This window comes from Mus pahari, chromosome 14, assembly GCF_900095145.1.
Source record: "Mus pahari chromosome 14, PAHARI_EIJ_v1.1, whole genome shotgun sequence".
NCBI classification, from domain to species: Eukaryota; Metazoa; Chordata; class Mammalia; order Rodentia; family Muridae; genus Mus; species Mus pahari.
Window position 1 is genome coordinate 2,260,090 of NC_034603.1, and position 23,343 is coordinate 2,283,432.

General features: G+C 37.9%; 1 protein-coding gene across 1 annotated transcript in view; it reads right to left on the reverse strand.

Annotated features, from left to right (window-relative positions):
* The window catches only part of LOC110331206 (ran-binding protein 17), a 117,415-nt gene extending 104,453 nt beyond the window's left edge, over positions 1-12,962 (reverse strand). The window contains exons 1-3 of the mRNA XM_029546255.1: positions 12,907-12,962; positions 4,866-4,939; positions 3,837-3,917 (exon numbers count right to left, since the gene is read on the reverse strand). Coding sequence (XP_029402115.1) covers positions 3,837-3,917; positions 4,866-4,927 — 143 coding nt within the window. The 5' untranslated portion in view covers positions 4,928-4,939; positions 12,907-12,962. The remainder of the gene's footprint in view (positions 1-3,836; positions 3,918-4,865; positions 4,940-12,906) is intronic.
* Positions 12,963-23,343: the final 10,381 nt, after the last annotated feature.

Below are 23,343 nucleotides of genomic sequence, written 5' to 3' on the forward strand. Positions count from 1 at the left end.
AATGAAGGAGCTAGAGAAAATACCCAAGGAGCTAAAGGGGTCTGAAACCCTCTAGGAGGAACAACAATATGAACTAACCAGTAACCCCCAGAGCTCGTGTCTCTAGTTGCATATGTAGCAGAGGATGGCCTAGTTGGTCATCAATGGGAGAGGCCCTTGGTCTTGCAAAGATCATATGCCCCAGTACGTGGGAATGCCAGGGCCAGGAAGCAGGAGTGGGTGGGTTGGGGAGAAGGGTGGGGGGGAGGGTATAGGGGACTTTGGGGATAGCATTTGAAATGTAAATGAAGAAAATATCTAATAATAATAAAAAAGAAATGCCTCATGTTGGTTTCAAGCGTTAGTGTTGTGATATGATCAATGATTTTAACAAAGAGACTCCCAATTTTCATTTTGAGCTAGGTCCTAAAAATTTATAGGTGTTTGTGATAATACAGAAAGTACTGGTCTGGCATCCTGTGGAGAATCAAGGGAAAAAATTAACAAAGAGCTGTTTTTTAAAATATTTACTTTCATTTGTGTGTATGAGTGTGTGTCTACACATTTTGTATGTATGTGTGCACTGGGAGGCCAGAAGAGGGTGCTGGATTTCTTGGTGCTAGAGTTACTGGTACCACAACCACCTGCCATGGGTGTGGGGGGTCAAACTCTGGTCCTCATAAAGACTCTTAAGTGCATTAATTACTCATTACCATAAACGTGAGGCCCACAGTAAGAGGTGTTACTGCTAACAGCTGGAGTAGATGACGAACTACAGCAGAAATCCTGACCAGCTACTCTCCAAAAGAAGGAAAGCTTCAAGTGATGAGGAGTAGACACCAGGACTCAGGAGACTCCTTTATGGCAGTCACCGTAAGGTACATGCGAGTGCTTTGTTGACCTTCACGCCCTCTTTTCCTGCTTCCCTACTCCAGTCCCTTGAACAGTCTCACCATTGCTTGTTCAGATAGAAACTAGAATTTCAGATGTGTAAACATTTCAGGGAGGAGAGATCTTAGGTACTGACCCTGACTGAAGAGGGTTGGACCCAGATGGAGCAGGTTAGCTCTGTGCATGTTAGCTCAAGATACTTGGAATGAAGAATTCTTGAATTTTACTTGTGGAAATGTTAAAGAGTATGGTAAAGAGTTACCTAAACATATTTGCTAGATGTAATATCCATCCATCCATCCATCCATCCATCCATCCATCCATCCATCCACAGCAATGAATCTGATAGGAAAATATAAAAGTTTTCTCAAAGGGTCTCTGAGCTTTAAACATTACAAAGCCTCACTGATTCAGAGGGCTCAGATAAGGTAACAGTACCTCGGGGGGAGGGAGAGGAGGCTCGCTAGCCTTGAAGGATCAGTTTCCACATTATCATGTAGGAGGCCAGATGACCTCTCATCTGTCACAGCTGCCCTATTTAATGCTAACAGAGCTGAATGAAGATGTGCCACGGGAGAAATGCCTGGCTCTCCAACATGTGCCCAGTCAGTCCAGAGATGCCGTGAAGAGGCAGATTCTCAGCTCCTGGTCATAGCCTTGCAGAGAGACTTGCTGGTGTGGGGCCTAATGATGTGATATCAGACATCCAGTTCTGATACTTAAATATACTTGACCACTACTTTAAGGAAACTTTAGGCTCTTCTGTAATTCCTAAAAATAATTTTTGGTAATTTTAATTTCCAAATAGGTGGTCAGATAATCAAAGCTCACAGATTGGTTTTACACATCATAAACACTGAATGACAGCCCCCTGAAGCACACAAAATAGAAACCAAACCCAAAACAACACAAAAGAAAAATACCTCAAAGTGCTGATGACACACATTAAAAATACAGAAAATGAAAACGATTTCATAAGACAAAATGATTTTCATTGACTTGCTAATTACATTTTAAAAATATGTTGAGTATTAAAATAAGACTTTCTATTACTGAAGACAATAGGTGGCCATTACTACCTTGCATACTTTCTATAGCTGAATAATGCAACTTTATTTGTAACAAAAAAGGTATTATTTTAAGATCCCAATTAAAAAACTCATATAATAATGAAATTGGCTAGAACACCACGACACACATTAGGTAAGAAGCAACTACATTGAAATGAATACAGCAAGTACATATCCCATTATGTAAATGAATTCAAAGATACTTTATGACTGATCAGCTAGAAGGGACATAATGATTTATAATTCAAATAACTGAGCACTGAAATCAAATTGAGCTAATATATATTTCTAAATATGCAAACTTGAAATAATTGTTAAAAAATATAAATCAATGTACCTGCATGGAAATAATTTACATCTGTTGTAACCTTTAACCTTTGTCTAATAAATTTTCTGAAAATCAGACTTAAAAATTAATTTTGAGAACTATTCAAAACTACAGCTTATAAAATAAAAGGTTATGTGTATTTAAAAATAGATAACAAAAAGTATCTTAATAGTTACCAAAAAATTAGTCATTATGCAAGTTATATGAAATGAAAATACAAATCAAATTAATTTTATATCAAATATCAATATCAAACTAAAATCAAAGTGAATATAAACAAGAGGTGTGTGCTTTACAACCAAAGCCTTTCATTCACTGTGAAAACCTGGAGAGTTTGCAATACTATGAAGTACTTATAAACCACTTCATATGTTAGAAATAAAGAGTATTTCAGCACCATTATTAGAAAAAAATACAGGTTGATTTTTTTTTAATAAGAAAAAATACATATCTTAAAAAGCCAAAATGACCACTGGAATTGGGTTGTACATCACTTTCCAGTAAAGAGGAAAAACAGCCTAGACAGGTGTAATTTATCATTTTTCTGATTTAATATCAAAGAAATATATTAAAATAATAAAAAGAATCCTGAAATCCTCAAAATTTGTAGTGATAAATAGCCCTCCCTGTCTTTATTGCATTATACCTACTAACAGAAATATTGCATGGTGGATTTTGCCAGACAAGGACGATTATTTTCCAATAAAAAGTTGCATATTAAATTCCAGCACAAAAGTGGGTGTCTAATACTTTGGAAATCTTTTATGGTTTATAGAGGAACACAATCTTAAACTTAACTAATACAAGCATATTCCTGGAATGAAACTACATTAAAGGTTTCCATCCAAAGCTAACCATTTTCAGATTTTGTCTGTATATGAAAATATCAGCTAATCTTACAGGTTAACTAAAGCAATGCCTGCTTGCTTATTTATCTATTTATTCATTCATTCATTCATTCATTCATTTAACATAACATCTATGTGTCTTACAGCTAAATTATTAGCAACAATCTAAAATCTGGTTCTTATTGGTAGAAATATAACTAATCTAATAAGGATGATTTCTGGCTTCAAATTTTATACACTTTCTAGAGGCAAAAATGTAAACACTGAACACGTAAGAGGAAATCTTAATTTAGAGTATGTCTGATGATAACTGGGTGAGGAAGCCGACAATCAACGAGGTGGTTAAAAGCTCTCTTTCTGTTACTCCTTTGTGTCTCAGTTCGCACATGACACTTACTAGGATGAGGCTTCATGAGGTGGGATTGTTACAGCATGTGCCTTTCTTCAAGTAAGTTACATGCTTTTTTTCGGAAAGAAAAATTTCTGAAAATTATGAAAACTATGGATTAAAATAGATGTGTGCTGCATACTTTATTATGAAACCATTTATTAGCCTAGCTTAATAATAACACAATTAGACAGGAATGAATCTATCTATCTATCTATCCATTTTCATATCCTAGTTACTATAAACATATTTATAGATGAAGCAAAGGAACTACTTGGTCACGTCACTGTGCCTGCTGAGTACGTGCAGCACACATACACAGAAAAGGATATCCAACTGAAAGGTCACTTAGGAACTGAAGAGTCCTTGAGATTACAGGCTCACATCTTCCCCAGTACTTAAGGTTTGTAACACTAAACATGAAAGAAATGTTTTAAATTGTTAGAAAGCTACCAGCATTAAGAAGAAACACAGAAAAAGAAACATATGTAAGTCAGGTGACTTCAATCACAAAGTGAAAAGCATGTTCAAATTTCAACAGATTTTTTAAAAAAAATTCTAATAGCACATTTAAACTTTTATACAATAATCTATATATAATGTACATTAGCACAGAATTCTGTAAGTTTAAAATAGTAAATTTAATTTTAATTAAATTGAAATTAAATTAATTCAATAGTAAATAATTCTTTAGGTCAGCCTATAATGTTAAGTGTTTCACAGAAGAAACAAATCTGGAATGAAGCCAAACAGAGTGGAGACAGGAAATATCCTCCCAAAGGAATTCACGAAGGTGAACCAGTCACTGCCCCAAATGAATCATCACCCGGGGGCTCCAAAACTGATTGATCAACATCCTGGGGTTGACCCAGCTTTGCTCCTTCGAGCAGGACAGGGTTGCCTGTGAGGCCCACGGTACCCAAGCAGAAGCCTTGATATTGGCTTGACAAGCACTGGTGGGTCTGTGAGGAGAAGTCATTGAGCTCTATAAACATGTTTTGGCTGGAGCCACGGGATGCTTAGTTTAAGGCGATTATGAGTATAGTTTGCAAGTCATTCTTCAGTGGTCTTTGAGGTAGGGTGTTTTGTTTTTAATTATAAGGCAAAAAAATCCTGTTAATATCTATATATCTTTTTAGGACAGTGTTATGATATTGTATATTATAATGATGTGGATATCCAGACAAATAATAGTGCCCTTTAGATGGTGAGTTTTAAGTATGAGAAGGTTTAATGAAGAGCAATGCACACACTAAAAATTAAAGCCAAGGTTGTAAGTTAAAAAATTAATATATATAAAGAGATGGAAATACGAGATAATATGTGAATCAAAACAGAAAAAAAAAAAACCAGATACTCACATTTTCGTCATGAATGTTTCCAGAACATGGTTGTCATCTGTTATTCCTAAGACTTCTGACATACGAGCATATACCTGCGTGAAAAATTTAAGTGTTAAAAGCTTTATAATTCATAGGTAGTTTCTTTCAAAAGGCTGCTCAAGTTAACAAGTCTAAAACTCAAAGATCTATGTCCATACTGAAACAGGGAATGGGTCCAGAGCTCATGAGATAAAAACTATGTCATCCTCAATTACAATACCTTTCCCCACAGGAAACACTTCTGCTTTGGAATGTGTACACATTAATGCACAAACACAGTCACACTCATTTTCACATATCACAACTCAACATTGGAGCCACCTTTTTCTTTTCCATACCAAAAAATTGGAAAATAGTACTCAAAAGAATCTAAAATAAACACTTCCTACCTATTTTAGATATCAGCAAAGCACCAATAAAATTCAAGATAACTCAAGGTGATAATGAAAGTGTTCTTAGAAAACAGTCTGCGTCAGTCCCAGCCAGTCCCTGCAAACTTCTCGACCTGAGACAGAGACAGCTCTCACTGTGGATAGTGGGACTGAACATCAGCACACGAGGATCCTCTGAGCTTCTAAGTGGGCACAGCTGGCTGCAGAGCTTGGGGGTGACGTTTCTGTCTCAACCTCAGGCACATTGCACATTTGAACACACAATCCCACTTCAAGTGGAGAAATACCACCAGCAGTCAATGGACCGTTCCCTGGGAGCCTGGCAAGCTGAACACAGTGACCACCTCTACATCTCTATGCTCTGCTGGGACTGCAGGTTGTCCTTGCCAGGCAAAGCTGCACGTGATCCCTCTTCTGTCACTTCATCCCCAGTGACTGTATGTTGTCTCACCTCTAAACTGTTTATTTGCTACGTATGACAACTAAGCTTTATTTACACATTAGCTTGATATACTGCTACAGGTCATGGTAAGATAATAAATCCCTCGGAATTAAAGGGGTCATACAGGAGAGGAGTGCAGAAGTATTGTATTTGAGTTTTAAAAATTATGCAAATCAGAACTTTGTGATACAAATTTTCCACCTGGGTCCTATGTCTGGAAGCCCCTTCCTCAGGCTAGCAAGATGACAGAGAGAGAGAGAGAGAGAGGGAAGGAGGGAGGGAGGGGACAAGCAGAATGGTGGGAAGCAGCTTCGGCAGAGAGAGGGGAATGAAAAGTATTATTAAGATTTCCTATAGGGCTGGAGAGATGGCTCAGTGGTTAAGAGCACTGACTGCTCTTCTGAAGGTCCTGAGTTCAAATCCCAGCAACCACATGGTGGCTCACAACCATCCGTAATGAGATCTGATGCCCTCTTCTGGTGTGTCTGAAGACAGCTACAGTGTACTTATATATAATAATAAATAAATCTTTAAAAAAAAAAAAAAAAAATCTTAAAAAAAAAAAAAAAAAGATTTCCTGTCTCTTCTGCTGACTGTTGAGGCCTCCACAACAGTAATTATCCAGTGATATTCCAGTGATTATCCAGTGGCTGCTGTGATCACTGTGGGTCCTAAGATACTTGTAGCTGAAGTCACCACCAGTCCTCAATCAGAAAACTGTAAGCACAGGGAAGGCTCAAAGGAATAATGATGTATACAAACGGAACTTTCCCTTAATTTACCATGACCCATGGCCAAGAAGATTCAAGTTAGTCCTCTTGGAAAAGCTGACATCAATATGACTTTTGGTGTAAAACCTTTTCATTCCTTGACCCCATGTACACCCATTTTCAACCATTTCTCTCAAGTGTAAGCACAGAAGAACTGACTCATCGCTAGAATTTTTCTGGCTCTTCATTTTGTCAGCAGCAGCTTTCCTCTTCTCCCGCCATTCAAAAGCTGTCTTCTCCAAGGCCTCCCTAGCCTTCCAGGCAGGGCGAGCTTCATTCTCCTGTGTGTCTGCCTCATTTGTCTACCCTGGTCCTTTCACTTCCTGATGTCCAGTTGTCCACTTTTCCCATTCTGCATCTATGACAATTGTTAATGACTACGGCACATACATGTAATATGTAAGAGAAAAGGCCTACTGAGACTTATTACAATGTGAATAATCAAACAATGAAATGTGCCCTCTTACATTCTAGGATATATTGAATTCTGTGTTCCAAAAATATGAAAAAAAAAGTTTTAGAGAGAGCGACATGGATTGTTATTTTTATCTGTGGTTATGCTGTAAGAGCCTGTACTTAAGACCAATCAGGCACATGCAGTGGGGACCTGACTTGCAGCTGTCTGCTCTCTTCTGCTCAATGGTCGTGCAGGGCGCACACTGTGTTCCTCATCCTGACTGGAATTTGAAAGGCCCTGGTGCTCACCAAGGATGAAAACACAGAAACTACTAGCTCCTCTAGGTCCAAGCACTAGTTTCCCCTCCTGAGTTCACGTTCACAGTCAAAGACAAAGAAAATGTCCCATAAGTCCTCTGGGCACTGCTAGAAGGCGCTGCTCCCCGACACACGGGATTTTGGAAAGGACATGGCATTTCCACGCGGCTCATTCCTGTGGTTTCATCATAACATGGTCCTCTGTTTTTGTTAACATGAGTTAACTTCTTCTGGATCACCGATGACCACTCTGCACTTCTGTAAAAGGAAAACTTACATCTCAAGACATTTCACTGTGCCATAGTGAAGAACCTAGTAACTAATGTGTTATCTTTGAAAATTGAGGATCCCACTAGCAGGTTTGTTTCTTTGTTTGTTTGTTTTTCTGTTGGGAGAGTTTGCTAGGCAGGCAGGAGGTCGGCCATGCTCAGCTGACCAAACAGTTTCTCAAAGCATCGGATCTGAGGCAGCACCACGAGGAGCAAGCAGTCAACACTGGCACCTCCAGTGCTTTACCCACAATCCTCCTTGTAGCCTGCACCATTCCTTTTAGCATCCATTAGCTTTGATCCCCATTATCCCATCTAGAGCTGTGTCAACGCTTCTGTCCTCAGGGACTTCTCTCCACTCCCAGGATCTGACAGTCAAGCCGGAGTACTAAACAGGAGCATTACCTCTTCAATCCACTTATCTGATCTACTGAATAGTAAATTGAAAAGCTCATTAAGAACAACAATCCGATTTGTTTTCACATGTGACAGGGTCACTTAAAATCAATGGGTGATTACATCGTTTCTCTTAAAACACTGCCTCACATTTCTCAAGGCCTCATGCCAGTCAGAGGACATGAAGATAATAGGAAAACATCTTCTAACATTTAGAATTTAATCATGTGACATACAGACTATTAAAGAGGTAAGACATAACTTGCCCAATGAGGCATATCTACAAAACTGTTCATCATAAAGAACCAGTCAAAAAAAGGTTTCTACTGAAATCAAATCTAATATAATATTTAGAGTTCTGAGCACTTTCTACAACATTTATCACTTCAAAATAATTTTAAAAATAATTTTTACCAAAATACCTTTGTGATAACAAGAAGAAACCACATCATATAATCCCTTTCTAGGAAGCATAGAGACTCAAGGGGAGACAGCAGCACAGACAACTAACTTTTGATTTCAGAAGCTAGCAAGGTAATTTGATTCTAATGACACACATGGAAATACCGAAGAAATAAGAGCTTAAGGCCAGGCATGGTGGCAAATGCCTCTAACTCCAACTGTTAAACAGGCAGAAGATTTTGAGCTGGAGGCTAACTTGGGTTACACAGTAGTACTACTTCAGAACACCAATGCCACCGCCACCGCCACCACTGCCACCAAAGACTAAGTCACCAGTTGCTTTTCCAAGGTTGATAATACAACGACCACCAATGCACACTCAAGCCTTTGGTGTGTTTTACAGACACGGACTTTGCAAACAGGCTTCTCCTGTTTCAGCCCTCCTCTGTTCCCTCCTTCAGTATGCCTCAGAGCAACTATGGCTACCACTTTACTAGTGCCTGTTAAATTCATGGTCAAATGAATACTTTTGCCAATTCTACTTCAAATTTTATTTATTTATTTATTTATTTGGCACAGGATCTCATATTTAAAATCCCATTCACTAAGCACGGGAATTGCCAAACTTTTGCTTAAGTGTCTCCTAGAGAAAGCTCTCTCATAGATTAAGACCTTTCTCTTTTGGAAACTTTGGTGTATCCAGAGTTCCAAGTCTATTATCGACATTTTTAATATCATATAATAATTATGATCTTGTAGTGTCAGTTCTTCATGCGAATAGAAGTTTCACCAATCATTTAAGCATGTGCTTTTGAAGGGGAGGGGAAATGTCTGGTCAGCAGTTCTTAGAACATCTTGAACTCCCCAAAAGAAAGAATAGGCTTTGGTTCTAAAGACATTTCGATTTGGTTTCTGAATCTGCCATTAACTCAGTGTTTCTAGAAACGTGCAGAGCCCTGAAAAGTGCATTTGTGGTTTCCTGCATCATCCTCCACTTCATTTATTGAGGAAGGGTCTCTTGCTGAAACTGGAGCATGCTGGTTTTTGCTAGCCAGCTTGCCCTGGGGATTCTCAGTATCCTACCTGCCTGGCTTTTATGTGGATTTGGGGGAATCCAAATTCTTCATGCTGTGTGGCAATTGCTTTAAGTACTAAGCCATTTCTCCAGCACTCATAGAGATTTTAATAGCATAAAGATAACATCAAGACAAATAAACCTTTGAAATTTGTATTATTAATTCTAAAATCTTCATGTACATATTGAACCAATTTATACATTCTGTTCACAGAAATTGTCTTTGATAAAGGGATAAAACAATGACTGCAGTATTTCATGACACAGAACATTCAGTTCTCCCCATGTTCTTTCCTTCTGTGCTGTTGTCTGTGGTGCACCTCATGCAGGCTGAGTGAGCCTCTGCCACTGCTCTCGGCACAGCCTGCACAACACCAGTTCTTACTGCATCTAAACAGTACCTGCCTCAGAAGTGCCCATTTTAACAGTCAGACCCTGCAACAGCTCAGGAAATATATGAAATTTATAGAAATGTCAGAAATTGTCATCACAGTTTGAGAATACATGTTTCTAAAAAATTCATTTTAATAAATTCTTGTTATTTTTATTGCAAAGGATCTTTTAAAATTCAGGAAGGAGCATTTGTATGTGAATATATATACTATTTCAGAGGTGCAATGCACCGCCAACTTCTGAACTCATCTAATGGGGGGATGTTACTTGTGCTTTTACAGCTAGACAGCTTCAATCATCCTTTCATTTCTTGGCTTTCCTCAATAATCTTATATACAATTTTTCAGAGGAGTCAAATTAGACAACCAGAAAAGGAAATCAACAGAAAATCAGCAACAAGATAGTTGGCTTTGATTTAATAAAGAGTAAAAGTAAAGCCTACACTGATTTGTACACTGCCCCTACCCCCAGTCTGGTACTGCTGCATTCTGATTATAAGTTGCAAGAAGCTAATTATGTCAATCCTTACATCTGAAGTAGATTATAGAACTGGGAAGCCCAGAATGTTAGTTCCTAGAGGTTGATGGATATAATGATAGTCACAGAGATTCAATAACAGCTCTCTGTGAGATGTACTCAGAGGCACCACATGAAACAAATTAGAAACAATGAGAATCTCTCATTGTGTGCAAATATGAGACTAAAAGAAATCCAGTTCTGTAGGTTTTTATATGAGCTGTTATAATGAATTAAGATTTTTGGATAATGAATTTTCAGAAAATTACAGGGAATTAATACATGTAGGCACTCTATAGATGTTTAAGATGCTATAACATCTCAAAGGCATTAGCATATTGTGCACAGTACTGTGGAAATCAACCACAGACTCCTGCCGTCAGGTGACATACCTTCTTTGAACCACCTAATTTTCATAAACTTACAACAAATAACATGAAACCGGTAACATAACCCATCCCCAATTGGATTTTAAAGCACTATCGTAATTTGCCATAGTGTCTTATCAGTTAAGGCTTGGACATGTAACTTGAAAAACCTGTGCTCACGGTACCCACATGGAGACAGCGCCCCACACAGGACGGTTCCTGTTCCATAAAGTTGACAGGAGTATGGAGACAGTGCTCATGTGACAAAGCCACCAGTACTACTTAGGAAAGGATTTGGAACTTTGCCATGGAACTGTATATTATAAATAATATACAATCTTCATAATTTCTGTCTTGCAGTCAATTCAGTCCTCTCTATAAGAGAACTCTGTTAAAATGGAAGGAGTTGGTAGCAGACTGAGGTGGAGTAGAATGTCTTAATACAGCATTTAATTACGTAGCTGAACCATTTGGAAGAAAGGACATTGAGCTCTTTCATTGACATTTGGAGCTGACTAAAACAGGAACATTATAATAAACGTATCATTATAGCAAGAAATTAATGGTATAAACATCATTTTAGCATATTAAATATGTACCCATAGTGATATTGAATAAGCACTATATTAATCTTAGCTAACCTTGCCATAGCATTTAACACAAAATTAATAAATATAGGATTGAAATTAGGGCAAAGAAATCCTTTGGCAGAATTTAATTTAAAACCATAGTTTAAGTTGGGAACTACGTGGCAATGGCAGAGCAAGCTGCTGCCTGGGTCAGTATCTGTCAGAGTAAAGCCAGTAAGGAAGTGTCATATGAATGTTAAATTTGTACTGCAACAAGACTATCTGAACTCACCATCTGTGGTGACCACCTTCCTAAGGGGACAGGGATCTAGGAAATCGCTTAAGAAGCATTCCCAATCTGCTTGAATAACCTATTGTATGAGGAGACTTGGAGCAAGCACTCTGGCCTCACATTCCCCTTGCTTCACATCCTGTGGCGGCAGAGAGAGAGCTCAGCAGGCTGGGGTGCAGGGTTGCCTGCTGCTTGTGATAATCCCCTCTCCCAGTAGGGGCCTCCACTGATGCATGGCTAAGAACTTGCTTCCTCTTTTGCTTGCATCCCAGTGGGGTTTCCATTCCTGACATGGGCCCAAATCCAGACTGATAAACGAAGGTGGAAAAGTTAAGAGAGGTCCAGATGCTGCCAGAGATTTTCCCAGATACATTTCTAACCAGTTATTTACCTGGCAGAGAAGTACATATCGGTCATGTGAAAACGAGTAAGACTGGTAATTTTGGAGAGAGTCTATCTTTTCCACCCCCACAACCAGAGCTGAGGTCTAACTACCACCTGTTCAACAGAATCTGGCTGTTGGCCTCTTCCCTTCAGGGAGCCACTGACTAAGGATCTTCACCAGCATGAACCTAATGCCTCCCGACAGGCTGTCCCTAGCCAAGAGGGACCCGGGTGGAGTGCACCAGTTACTGGTCACAGGATACACAGCTCAGAGAGACTCCTGCGGTGCAGCCAGCTGAAAGCCAACCAGAGAAGATGAAGAGTACATTTGTCCTGACACAGCTTTGCTCTTGCTGGCCGCCAACTCATTCCATGTCTGAAGCCAAGCTTCTGTTACACCAGTCGTCTATGGATAAAGCCATGCTAAAATTCTAGGTATTATTTTTCCAAACCCGTTGAAAAAAATTACAAGCAATGTTATAGCAAAAGAATAATGCTTGGTTGGAATGTCTGAGACCATGGATTGAATGAGGCATTTTAGTCATTTAAAGGTTTACTTATAATTTTGTGTTATAACAAAATCTTTTATCACTAAGCCAATAGGGAGGTATGGTTAGATTTTAAAGGAAAAAAGTTACTGTATAAAAGTTTGTGAGAGGATAAAGGCAGAGGAGAGGAACTGGGAAGCAAAGAATTTTGTTTATTCCTCATGCTTCTAGAAGATGTCAGCCAGAAATGCATTCTGGCACAGGTGTATCCTAGTTACTGTCTAGTAAAACTTACCCTCTCAGGTATCAGGACTCAGAAATACTAGAATCAAGAATCCTAGGTTGCTTTCACAGTAACTACAGTCTTTAAGTTGGTCCTACTAATGAGGTGACTACTGACTATTTGGCTCTAAGACTTATACACTAGGAGGATATAGCATATAGAAAGGAGTCAAGTCAATGCAGTGCTCCCCACCTTAGTAACCTGAAGTGTCGGGAGACAAGCATACAGACGGGTGAGCCTATCACCGTAACCAGCTACTCAACTCACCTTAACTATTTTCCAAGCCTTCTCTGGAACACTGGAAACATCATTCTTCGGGCGTACAACCTAAAAAGCACAGAGTTTATGGACCTGCCACCTGATGTCAGATACAAGAGAAGAGCAGTAAGCCTTCCCAATTTCAGGTACAAGGAAAAAAATAGCTCAGAAGTCTATTGCTGTCACTTAAAATATTTTTGATTTTCATTCTGTAGCCTTGTGGCATGGTGAAGTCATTTTCAAACTCTGAATATGATGATATGAATTACAATGGTTTTTTTGCAGTAAGATAACTCAAAAATAACAAAAAATAATAATTCACAATTATTCAGGGGTAGCTCTAAAAAAGGAAGAAACAAAGGTGGCAGACCTATTTAAGGGATCATTAAATATGGACTGCTGTCTACCAGGATGTCCCCACACTGAGGGATAGGACACGTGTAGCTAATGGTATCAGGAGCCACATCACCTCCCAATGGCCAGAACCACATTTAAAACCAACAAACTCAATTGTTAAATCATTCAAAAAGAAAGGTAAATGACAGAATCATAGTGAATCTTCTGCACTTAATCCAATTCTTGTACACAGCCAATCCTCTGAAAAAGCGTATCTCCTTATAGTTGTAGTGGCTCTAAGACAAGTACTCAGAAGCAATCTCTACTTTTTAGCATCTTTATTTTATTTACATGATTCTCTTATTTTTCTTTTCATATTCTCTCTCAAAAACCACGTCCCACTTCCTATATTCAAAAACAGCATCTGTAACTCCCTTCCTCTTATTAAGAGACACTTAATTCTTTGTCCTTTATGTGTGGGAGGAAATCTGTGACATGGTAAGGAATGAAATAATAATCCAAAAATGACAATCTTCAGTGACATTCACATTTTTCCACTGGGTCAAGCCTGCTTTTGTTTTTAGGTAGAGGTTCAAGTGGACAAAGTGGGTCTTGAACTTGCTATGTAGTGGATATAAACTGATTCTTGGATTATACACATGTACCACCATGTGGTGCCAGGGACTCACGTTCAGGGCTTTCTCATGCTGGCAAGTGTTATATAAACTGTGCTACATTCCTGGTCTTTTCCCATAGTTAAGAAGGTCCTTCATTTAGTTTTCAATTAGTCTCCTATTGTAGCCTAATTAATGAAAACGACCTCCAACTCAGTGGGCAATATTTGCAACAACAATCTAAATCTGTTTCTATCTTAAGTCTTCTTTTTGCAAATTATCCATAAACATGTAAAAGCCCAACTGGTGGACCATGACAGTACACAGTGCTCAGGAACCATTTTCTTCTGTCAGTAAGAAAACAAAAGTGACCAACATTTACTGAGCATATTTTAAGGTAATTTCACCCAGGAGGAACCACACAAGCAATACACAGCATAGCACACAGGAGGCTTTGCCTGGGAATCTACCACTTACCAGCCTTGTACTGTGGTGAGAGTCACTCAGAATTTTTATTTAATGAATTAATTCTACAACTTTAAATTACTTTTTTTTACGGTCTCCATTCTTATCTCTATAAGAATACAAAATATAATGTAATAAGTAATAGTACGTGAGGCTGCAGAGATGGCTCAGAGTTAAATAAGAGCACTTCCTGTTCCTTGCAGAGGGCCTGGGTTCAGTTCCCAGGACACATGGTGGCTAACAAGCATCTAACTCCAGTTCCTGGGGGTCTGACACACTCTTTTGATCTCTGAGAGCATCAGTTATGCATGGGATACACATACATACATATAAGCAAAAACACTCCTATATATAAATAAATCTAAAACAATCAAAAATAAAATCACTAGGGAAGAGGCTAGAGGGCTATGGGAAGACTCCTGGGACTTAGCCAACTAGAGAGTGATTGCAATAAATAAGCCACTTAACCTCTAAAGCTTGACTTCTTAACTTTAGGCTAAGGATGTATATGGGACCTAATTTTCATTGGCTTTTTGAAAGGATTAAAGTAGTAAATTTATACAGAGTATGCAAGACAGTCCTGACACAGTAAAATTCTTATATGTCTAAGCTGCTGTTGCTACTATTGGCATATGCTGAGATGAAAATCCCTTTTATTTGTACTTTACCTGGATTGGATGCTGGAAAATAGTTGTGTATTTTAAGGTACTTGTGAAGAGCTTTAGTAATGGTTAAACAAGAATGGTTACAAGAGAGAAAGGCCTTATGAAAGACAGCATAACCCCTTGTCTATAGTGGGCCTGTAGGAGGAGCAGCAAGAAAAGTAATAGGACAGGAAATAGGAAGAAAACAGAATGGTAGGCCATGTCATCATCACCTGAGCGCTCAATTCTGAAATGGTTTGAGTCATTGTAGATTTTTATTTCTCATGTCTGCCATAAATTTTCAACACTCTAGACAAGTAGATGAATTATATTTCCACATCCAATCAATTATTGAATCTTTCCAATTCAGATCAATGAATCCATCTAATTGTCAACTTTTCTCTTCAGTATACCCACAAAAGGGATTCCAAAATAAAATGAGAAGTTAAATTATTTAAAAAAACAAAAACTGTAAGGGTGCCTAAGGGCAGTGATTACAGCAAGACTAGCAAAGACTGCCATACACATGGGATCATGGTGTCAGTGTTTCTAAGTCTGACGCTGGGCTCTGAGGCAGATTGTCTGTTTTAGGATCGAGTTTAGTTTCTGTGTCACTGTTGGCCAGCTAGGACCACTGCTTCAAACTGTTGTTGAAGAAATATAATTCCCTGGGGAATAATTAACATGGGGATGAAGTCATAATGTTAGTTTTGTTCAGACACTATGAAGCTGATCATGCCCAAAACCCATCCTTACATGTAGGTAACATGACACAGAGGAAAGCAAGCTGGGTTGGTTTAGAGTAGGAAGATTTTGTGAAATTCTAGTCTTTACAATGATGATAATCATATCTAGTTAAAAAAAAGCTAAATGAAAAAAATTAAAAATTTATCCAAGTGTTTAAGCTGCAAGGAGAAACCTTACTACAGGCTGAAATATGACTTAAGATGAAACTGCAGTCTCAACCTTTTCCTAGGTGCTTCTAATTCTACAGTAACTAAAAATGAAGATGTTGAAACCCATGCCATGCAAATAAACTGTATTACTATACAATGCCTAACTTTAAGTAGGTTGAAATGGTTGTACCTCCAAATAAAAAAGACAGTCTTACATTTGTACCACAAAGAATAAAAACATTCCTAATAAGCCAGCAAAGTTGGTCAAAGGGAGCAAGAAAAGAAGTGGTTATCAAAACCTGGAGGTTTGGAAATGACAATAAGTATTTAAAAAGCAAAAATCTTTGAAGGTGGGAGATTAAAACAAAATTTAAGAATCACAATTCTTCTTTTATTTTATTTTATTTTTTTTTTTTGGTTTTTCAAGACAGGGTTTCTCTGTATAGCCTGGGCTGTCCTGGAACTCGCTTTGTAGACCAGGCTGGCCTCAAACTCAGAAATCCGCCTGCCTCTGCTTCCCGAGTGCTGGGATTAAAGAAGAATCACAATTCTTTCTTGGTGGTGGTGGTGCATTCCTTTAATCCAAGTACTGGGTGGCAGGAGTAGGGGGTTGGAGTTAAGCTTGATCTACAGAGTGCATTCCAAGACAGCCAGGGATACACAGAGACTTCTGTCTTGAAAAACAACTAGGAAAACAGAAAACAAAGCAAAACAAAAAACAAAACAAACAAAAAAACCAAACAATTGTAATTCTTAGCAAATGTAAAACCACTGGTATACTAAATTATCTGGTATCTGTTAGCACTTTCTTTTTTTTTTTTATGTGTAAGTGTTGGTGACTGTGTGAATTTATGGACATACTTGCATGCAAGAACCCATGAAGCAAAAGAGGGTGCTAGATCCCCTGGAAATGGAGTTACAGACAGTTATGAGGCACCATGTAGGTTCACAGAAATGAACTGGGTTTTGTCCAAGGGCAGCCACTGGGCCACTTCTCCAGCCTGACCGTTTAGCATCTCCTATCATTTTATCATTTTGCCATTAAGTTTTCTAAATAAACTACTGAGTTTGAGAAATTTTCCATGGAAATGCATTTCCAGTTTTGTAATGGTAATCAATAAGAGCATAAAATCTACATCAGAGGAACTTGTTTCAAAGCCAGCTTTCTTAAGATCTCTTCAGTAAAGCAAGGGATACTGGCACTGGGGAGCCACACAGACCGAGGGGAAAACAAAATCCCAGTAAGTATGCCAAATGTGTTTTTATATTTCAAGACTCCTTCAACAGAAACATTATGGGGAAATAAAAATTAGGGAAACACTGTACTTAACTAATTTAAAATGTTGAAAAAATATTTTGCATCTATGTTTTATAACCAACTGCTTTTCCCACATTTGTCCCAAGGCAGCAGCAACAGCTCTATACCCACCACTGCTAATACTGGCAATTGGAACATGCTCTTTGGCAAGGCAGAAATAAGATAATTGTTCAACTTAGGCTGGCTTTTCAGAAATACTGGAAGCATTGCCTGTAATTATAGACATCTGTCACTGCTAGCCACTCAGTACTAACCCTGACATCAATATACAACCATAGCACTAAACTGCCCGCAGGCATAGCAATGGAGACCAGATACGCTAGGCAGGCAATCATCTGCTTCATCCAAACTATCTGTCAAAGGTTCCTAACCACAAATAGCTCTTACATTTTGTATCCTTAGGATAATATGTTGATTTATTTTAGATTCTCTAATATTTACAGTCTGGGCCATCTACTAAAATAAAGAAACAAAACTTATGGCTAATGGAGGCAGTTACTGTTCACAGTCATCATTAAAGGTCATAGCTCAACCCTCAAATGTTAAAAATTGATGGCAGCTTTAACCATGTGCCATCATACAGATGTTTCCTTTTGTAGAGGCAATTATTTTCAATAGCAATTCAAAATGGTAAATACAATCTTTTATCAGTAAGTATGTTCTCACACTGATCTAATAGAAATCCTCATATTTTAAAGCTTTTTAAAAAACATAACTATGAGTTTCAATGTTACAATGGAAGAATCTAGACTATAACTTTGTGTTTAGCTTTACAAATAAACCCTTATCTTGCACTTAAAATATATATATATATATATATATATACACACATTCAAAAATACATACATATATGCTTAATATATGTTTGTATACATACATATGTGATGTGGTGCATAAAAGCTAGTAAATGATATTGAAGGATAAAATACTGACATAATTTTGCTCCATATAACAATTCATAAAAACGTACATGCACATGTACAGTTGTATTTTTGAAAGCCTAAAGACACACTCTAGCTTTAAACACCACTCTTTTTCCCCACTATGTTTTAGCAGCTTTGGACACAAATAGAAAATTATTAGACATTTAGGCTAATTAGGAGTTAAGACTTACAATTACTATGTGTTACTAAAAACTCAAGATATTTCTTGGTCTGATCCACAGCAGCCTAGGCTAAAGAAAAACTATTAATTACAGAAAGACAGTTAGCTTACAAGTGAGCTGCATTTTAAAAACCTCCTTTAAAATACAATTGCTAAATGCCTTACAGTGCTGTAATGTGAGACAGGTTCAAATCTTATTACTTCACTGAAATTAAAACCTAAGTTTTAATACTGCTCAAGTCGAACAATGATTCCACACTTTATTGCTTTTGAAATCCCTTGATGATCATAGGAAAAAATGCCCCGGAGAAAAAAAAGACTGTTTTCGATAAACAGAAAATACAGTTTGCACTCTTAGCCTCTTTGTCATCACAAAAAAAGGATTTAATGCCAATTCTTTAAAAAAAGACTTTTCCCCCACAAAATGTGCACCTTGTGTGCCATTTGTAAAATCAGTTCACTTTCTTTTATTTATTACTGCAGCGCGGCAAGGCAATAAAGCAGCTACCGATAGCTAATAAATTACATGCCTTTTAAAACAATTCTCTTGCTACAAAAACATGTAACTACAAAGGTTTACATTTACATGGTACAGTACACAAAATGTCTATATTTGTGTCCTATTAACCATCTTAGCAAATTGTGTACTCTTGCCAAACAGCTGATAGGAAAAATAATGTGATCTACAAATGCCTACAACATATAGTAAAACCTATTCATGAAATCTATACACATTATTTAAACCTAAAAATGCTTCCAAAATAAACTTTAAAATATTAGTTTTTTGCACAAAAGATATTTAAGGCTTTCTAACTAGGATTAATTTAAACTTTGCTCAGTTACTGAGTGCCAACACAGTATCCTTTTCTAATTTATGTTCTTAAGATAATGCTTTCTTTTACAAATTATAGCTCGCAGCAGTTACCTAAAACAAAGTTAAAATGGTGAGATGGCTGGATTTAGGACAAAGTGCACATTCAGCTCCTATGCTCCGTATTTGTGAGAAGCTAGCAGTGCAGCTACATAGTGTCCATAGCAGATGCATTTTGTGCTCCTCCCAGTCTCTTTCCCACACATAGCTTGTATTTTAAATTATGTGCACATATCCACAAACACCACAAAACTTTACTTTGTAAAATAAGTACTTTGTAATCCCTCTGCCCCCCATCTCTCTGGATCTTCTGTACACAAATCAGTTTGGGAATATTTATACTCCAATCCCAGGATCAAATTGTTCAATTAATAAGAGTGTTTACTTAACGCTCTCACCCTCTAATCTCATGATAAGAAAATACATATGTGGTAATGTGCTTTTTAAAATTATTAATCTCCTCTATTTCCTGCAATAGCTATAATATCTGTGGCTTTTTTGTTCCATACCTACAAAATTTTAACTTTATTTAATTATGTATTATGACTATTGCTTCAAATTTTAAAGCACAAACAACACAGCTCCAGCCTTCTTCAAGAGATGAATTAAAGTTTACATTCTGTAGCAGTCTGTGTTTCCATATTCTTTCTTTTGAGTTGGTATAACTATCATGATAATAATTAGGATCGTGTGGAAGATTTACAAATTTTTAACTTATCACTGTGTGTGTGTGTTCATGAAATGTGGGCAAGCAGGAGCACAGTGTATATTGGGGTGGTGAGGGCCTAAAAGGGGGTGGCACTCAGGTGTCAGGCTTGCATCCTGAGCCCTGTTAGCTGCTAAGCCATCTTATTGACCAGGTAAGTGTTTTTAAAGAGTTCAATAAACTGAGTTTATTTCAAAGCATGTTATTTAGAAAGTAATCATTACTCTCAGTAATAATGACATTCTATTGCATTTATACTTCTCTATGGACATGTAGATATATGTTTATACTTATAAATAAAATCAACTTATTCTTGCTTTTTTTTAATAGTAAATGAGCATGTTTGCTGAAATTAAGATCATTTCCCATTCTATGAATATTAATATTCTCATTGACAAAGGGAAGGGACAAAAACACGGAACATGTTTGGTCACTCACACTTTCTGCAGTACAGTAAATTCTAACTGAACTTTCATTTGGTGCATGGAAAACAACCTTGAATTACACTTCGCACCTATATGACAATACAGACAGTGTCATCTGAAAAGTCAATGCTTTAACTTATCTTTTTGGCTGGAATGTTATAGTTGCTGTTGTTTTCCTTCTTAATTTGACAAATAGGCTGAACTGAGTTGACATTAGGATTTTCATCTGTGGGTGGGAAAGTGGAGAGTGTGAGGTTGAGTGAGCTCCTCAAGGCCCAGCTGCTCCACCATGCGGCTCCTAATTCTTTCTTACATGTTTACATTACTCAGCTCAGGGACAAGCCACAAAAGAGTCTTAGCCTCAAATTCTGCAAGAGTATTCTGACAGGTTCCCAGTGCAGTAAACATGAGCATTTACTATTAAAAAAAGAAGCAAAAACAAGTTAAATGTATTTATATATATAGACACACAAACACATGCATCACTTATGAGACATATCAAATTGAGTACTGACTGGTTTAAGTTCTTTACCAGTCTGTGATGGCAAGACTAGCTTATCTCTCTCTTTCACAACTGTGACTGCTGCTTAGCACACTGTAAGGAACTAAATCGATCTGCAGTGATAAATATATGTATAATGAAAGAAAAGACAAAAAAGCAATAAGTTTCTTGCTAAGAATAAAACACAGTTGTAGGCAATATGATGATCTTTTTCTAGCTAAAATCCCTAAAAACTAAATAGTGGCTGGTCTAATTTGCCAGCTCCTTACACAACACTGCAGAATCAGCAATGCCTATCTCAGAAAATCTAGTAGGATCAGAATTAAAGTTCTCTCATAACTCAAAAATCTGACCACCACGTCCTGCCTGATTTGTATGAAAGCAATCACAAAGAAAACGGTTGATAATGTAGCCATGAGCTAGTTGTCCTAAAACCACAAGTTATGTCCCGGTATTGATTGCCATCGCCCTTGTCCTCAAGAACCCCAAACATAGTAAGAACATGAAGACACAGGGCACAAAATATTCAAGGAACAAGATCAAGAATAAAAATCCCATCATTTTAAATGCATTTAGAGATCTAGGTAGAGCTAAGGTTAAATCTTTTATAATTTTTTACCATGTTTGTATGTATAACTTGTGTGTGAGCACCTGTGCCATGACATGTGTGTAGAGGTCAACTTAATAGAGCTCATTATTTCCCTTTTACTGTTACATGCATGGGCTTGGGGAATGGAACTCATGTAGCCAGCCTTGCATAGAGAGCCCCTTAACCTGCTAAGTCATATTGATGACACTTGAGGTCAAATCCTGTGTTGCCATTTCCTACTTGTGTATTCTTAGCTTACGTACTTTTCTGTAGAATTGGGGTTAATAACACTTTATGAGATTTAATGGACGCAAAAGTTTGTTATTGAAGTGTTTAGCATGTGATGAACTAGAAGCGAATGCTAGCACTATCACTATTATGTAAATGAGATATCTGTAAGTGTGAATAGCTGAATGGGGATAGTATGTGTGTACAACAATGTGGTCCAAATAGAAAATGGAAAAAAAAGATGAAAGGGAGAGTGGGGACTAAGATTGGATAGTGGGTGTACTAGATTCTGAAAGGGATTACTCACAGAATGTACTGATTTCTTGTGCATCTGGTAGCAAAGAGTTCTATAAGTGGCAAGAACGAAGATCAAAATGTGGTTTAAGATTTGTCTACCTGTTTGCACACAGAAGACATTCTGTGCTTCTCTGCCATCTCTGATACCACAGATTGGTTTTCCTTGATATTATGGCCTTTCCAGACATTTCATAATTCTTATTTTCAATTTGAAATTTCTATTTTTCACATTCTGAACTGTGCGAACCCTCCATTTGATCTACCCATCCCTTGGTGGGGGTGGGGTGGAGTTCACTTAAATATGCACCAAAAGAAGTCTAAATTCATAGCATCAGACTCAAGTACTGACTGTGGAAATGGCAGTCCTAACTCCTTTGCTCTAGCACTTAGGAACTTAGGGTTGAGAACAACTATAATGAGAAAACTGACAATTCGCCTCTTTCCCAGAATCAGCACAAGTATAAGGGAGGTTAGGAGGGAAAGGCCCAGAAGGAGAAGTCGGCAGATCCGTCAACTCTCTAAGGCACTAATGAACTCTTCTCTAACAGTGATTATTAACATCAGTAGCCTAGATATCTGTGTACTTCCTCAAATACTTGAAGAGTCTTTAATTAGATTTAAGAGCTCAAATTAAAATATTTCAGAAAAATTCTCACATCTTACTAATTTTCATGAACACAGGAAAAACAATAAAACACCCTCCTTCTTAAGTATTCGGCTTTCTAGGCCAAAGAGACTTAAGGCAACCATGATGCTTACTTGCATGTGTGCTTAGCTTTTAGTAAGTACCAACTGCATCTATTAGCACTGCTTTGCAATATCTGTTGTATCCATGGGTCTGGCTTGCATACTCCATTTCTAGGCAGCTAGAAAGGTCTAAAAGAATGTAACCATATGGCCATCTAATTCTAACTGTAGTCTTTAAAAGACACCACAGGCTCAGCTAACAGTGTTATACAAATGCTCTTCTTTAATTATTTATTTATTTTACATTCTGAATGCAGCTTCCCCTCCCTCCTCTCCCCCCAGTCCTTTTTGCTCACCTGCCCTATATGCATCCTCCTAAGAAAGTAAGGATCTGGAGAGGCTCAGCTGGTGAACTGCTTGCCATGCAGGCATTGGGGCCTGATTTTGTCCTCAGCTGAGCAAAGTAGTTCAGATCTTCCATGTAGAGAGGCAGAGACAGAAGGACCCGAGATCTTGCTGTTGAGCTAGTCTAGCGCAATCTGTGTTCAGTAAGAGACCTCATCTCTAAACAAAAAGTGGAGCCTGATGGAGGGAGACAACACACACTGACCTCAGGTCTGTTGGTTGGTCTCCCTGCCCTTCCCTTCCCCTCCTCTGTGGGAAGCCACATAACGCCATTACAAGATGGCGCTGGCTACCGCTGGACACGGCCCATAAGTCCTGGTAAACAACCAATGTGCACATGTGCAAAAGGGTTTTCACGC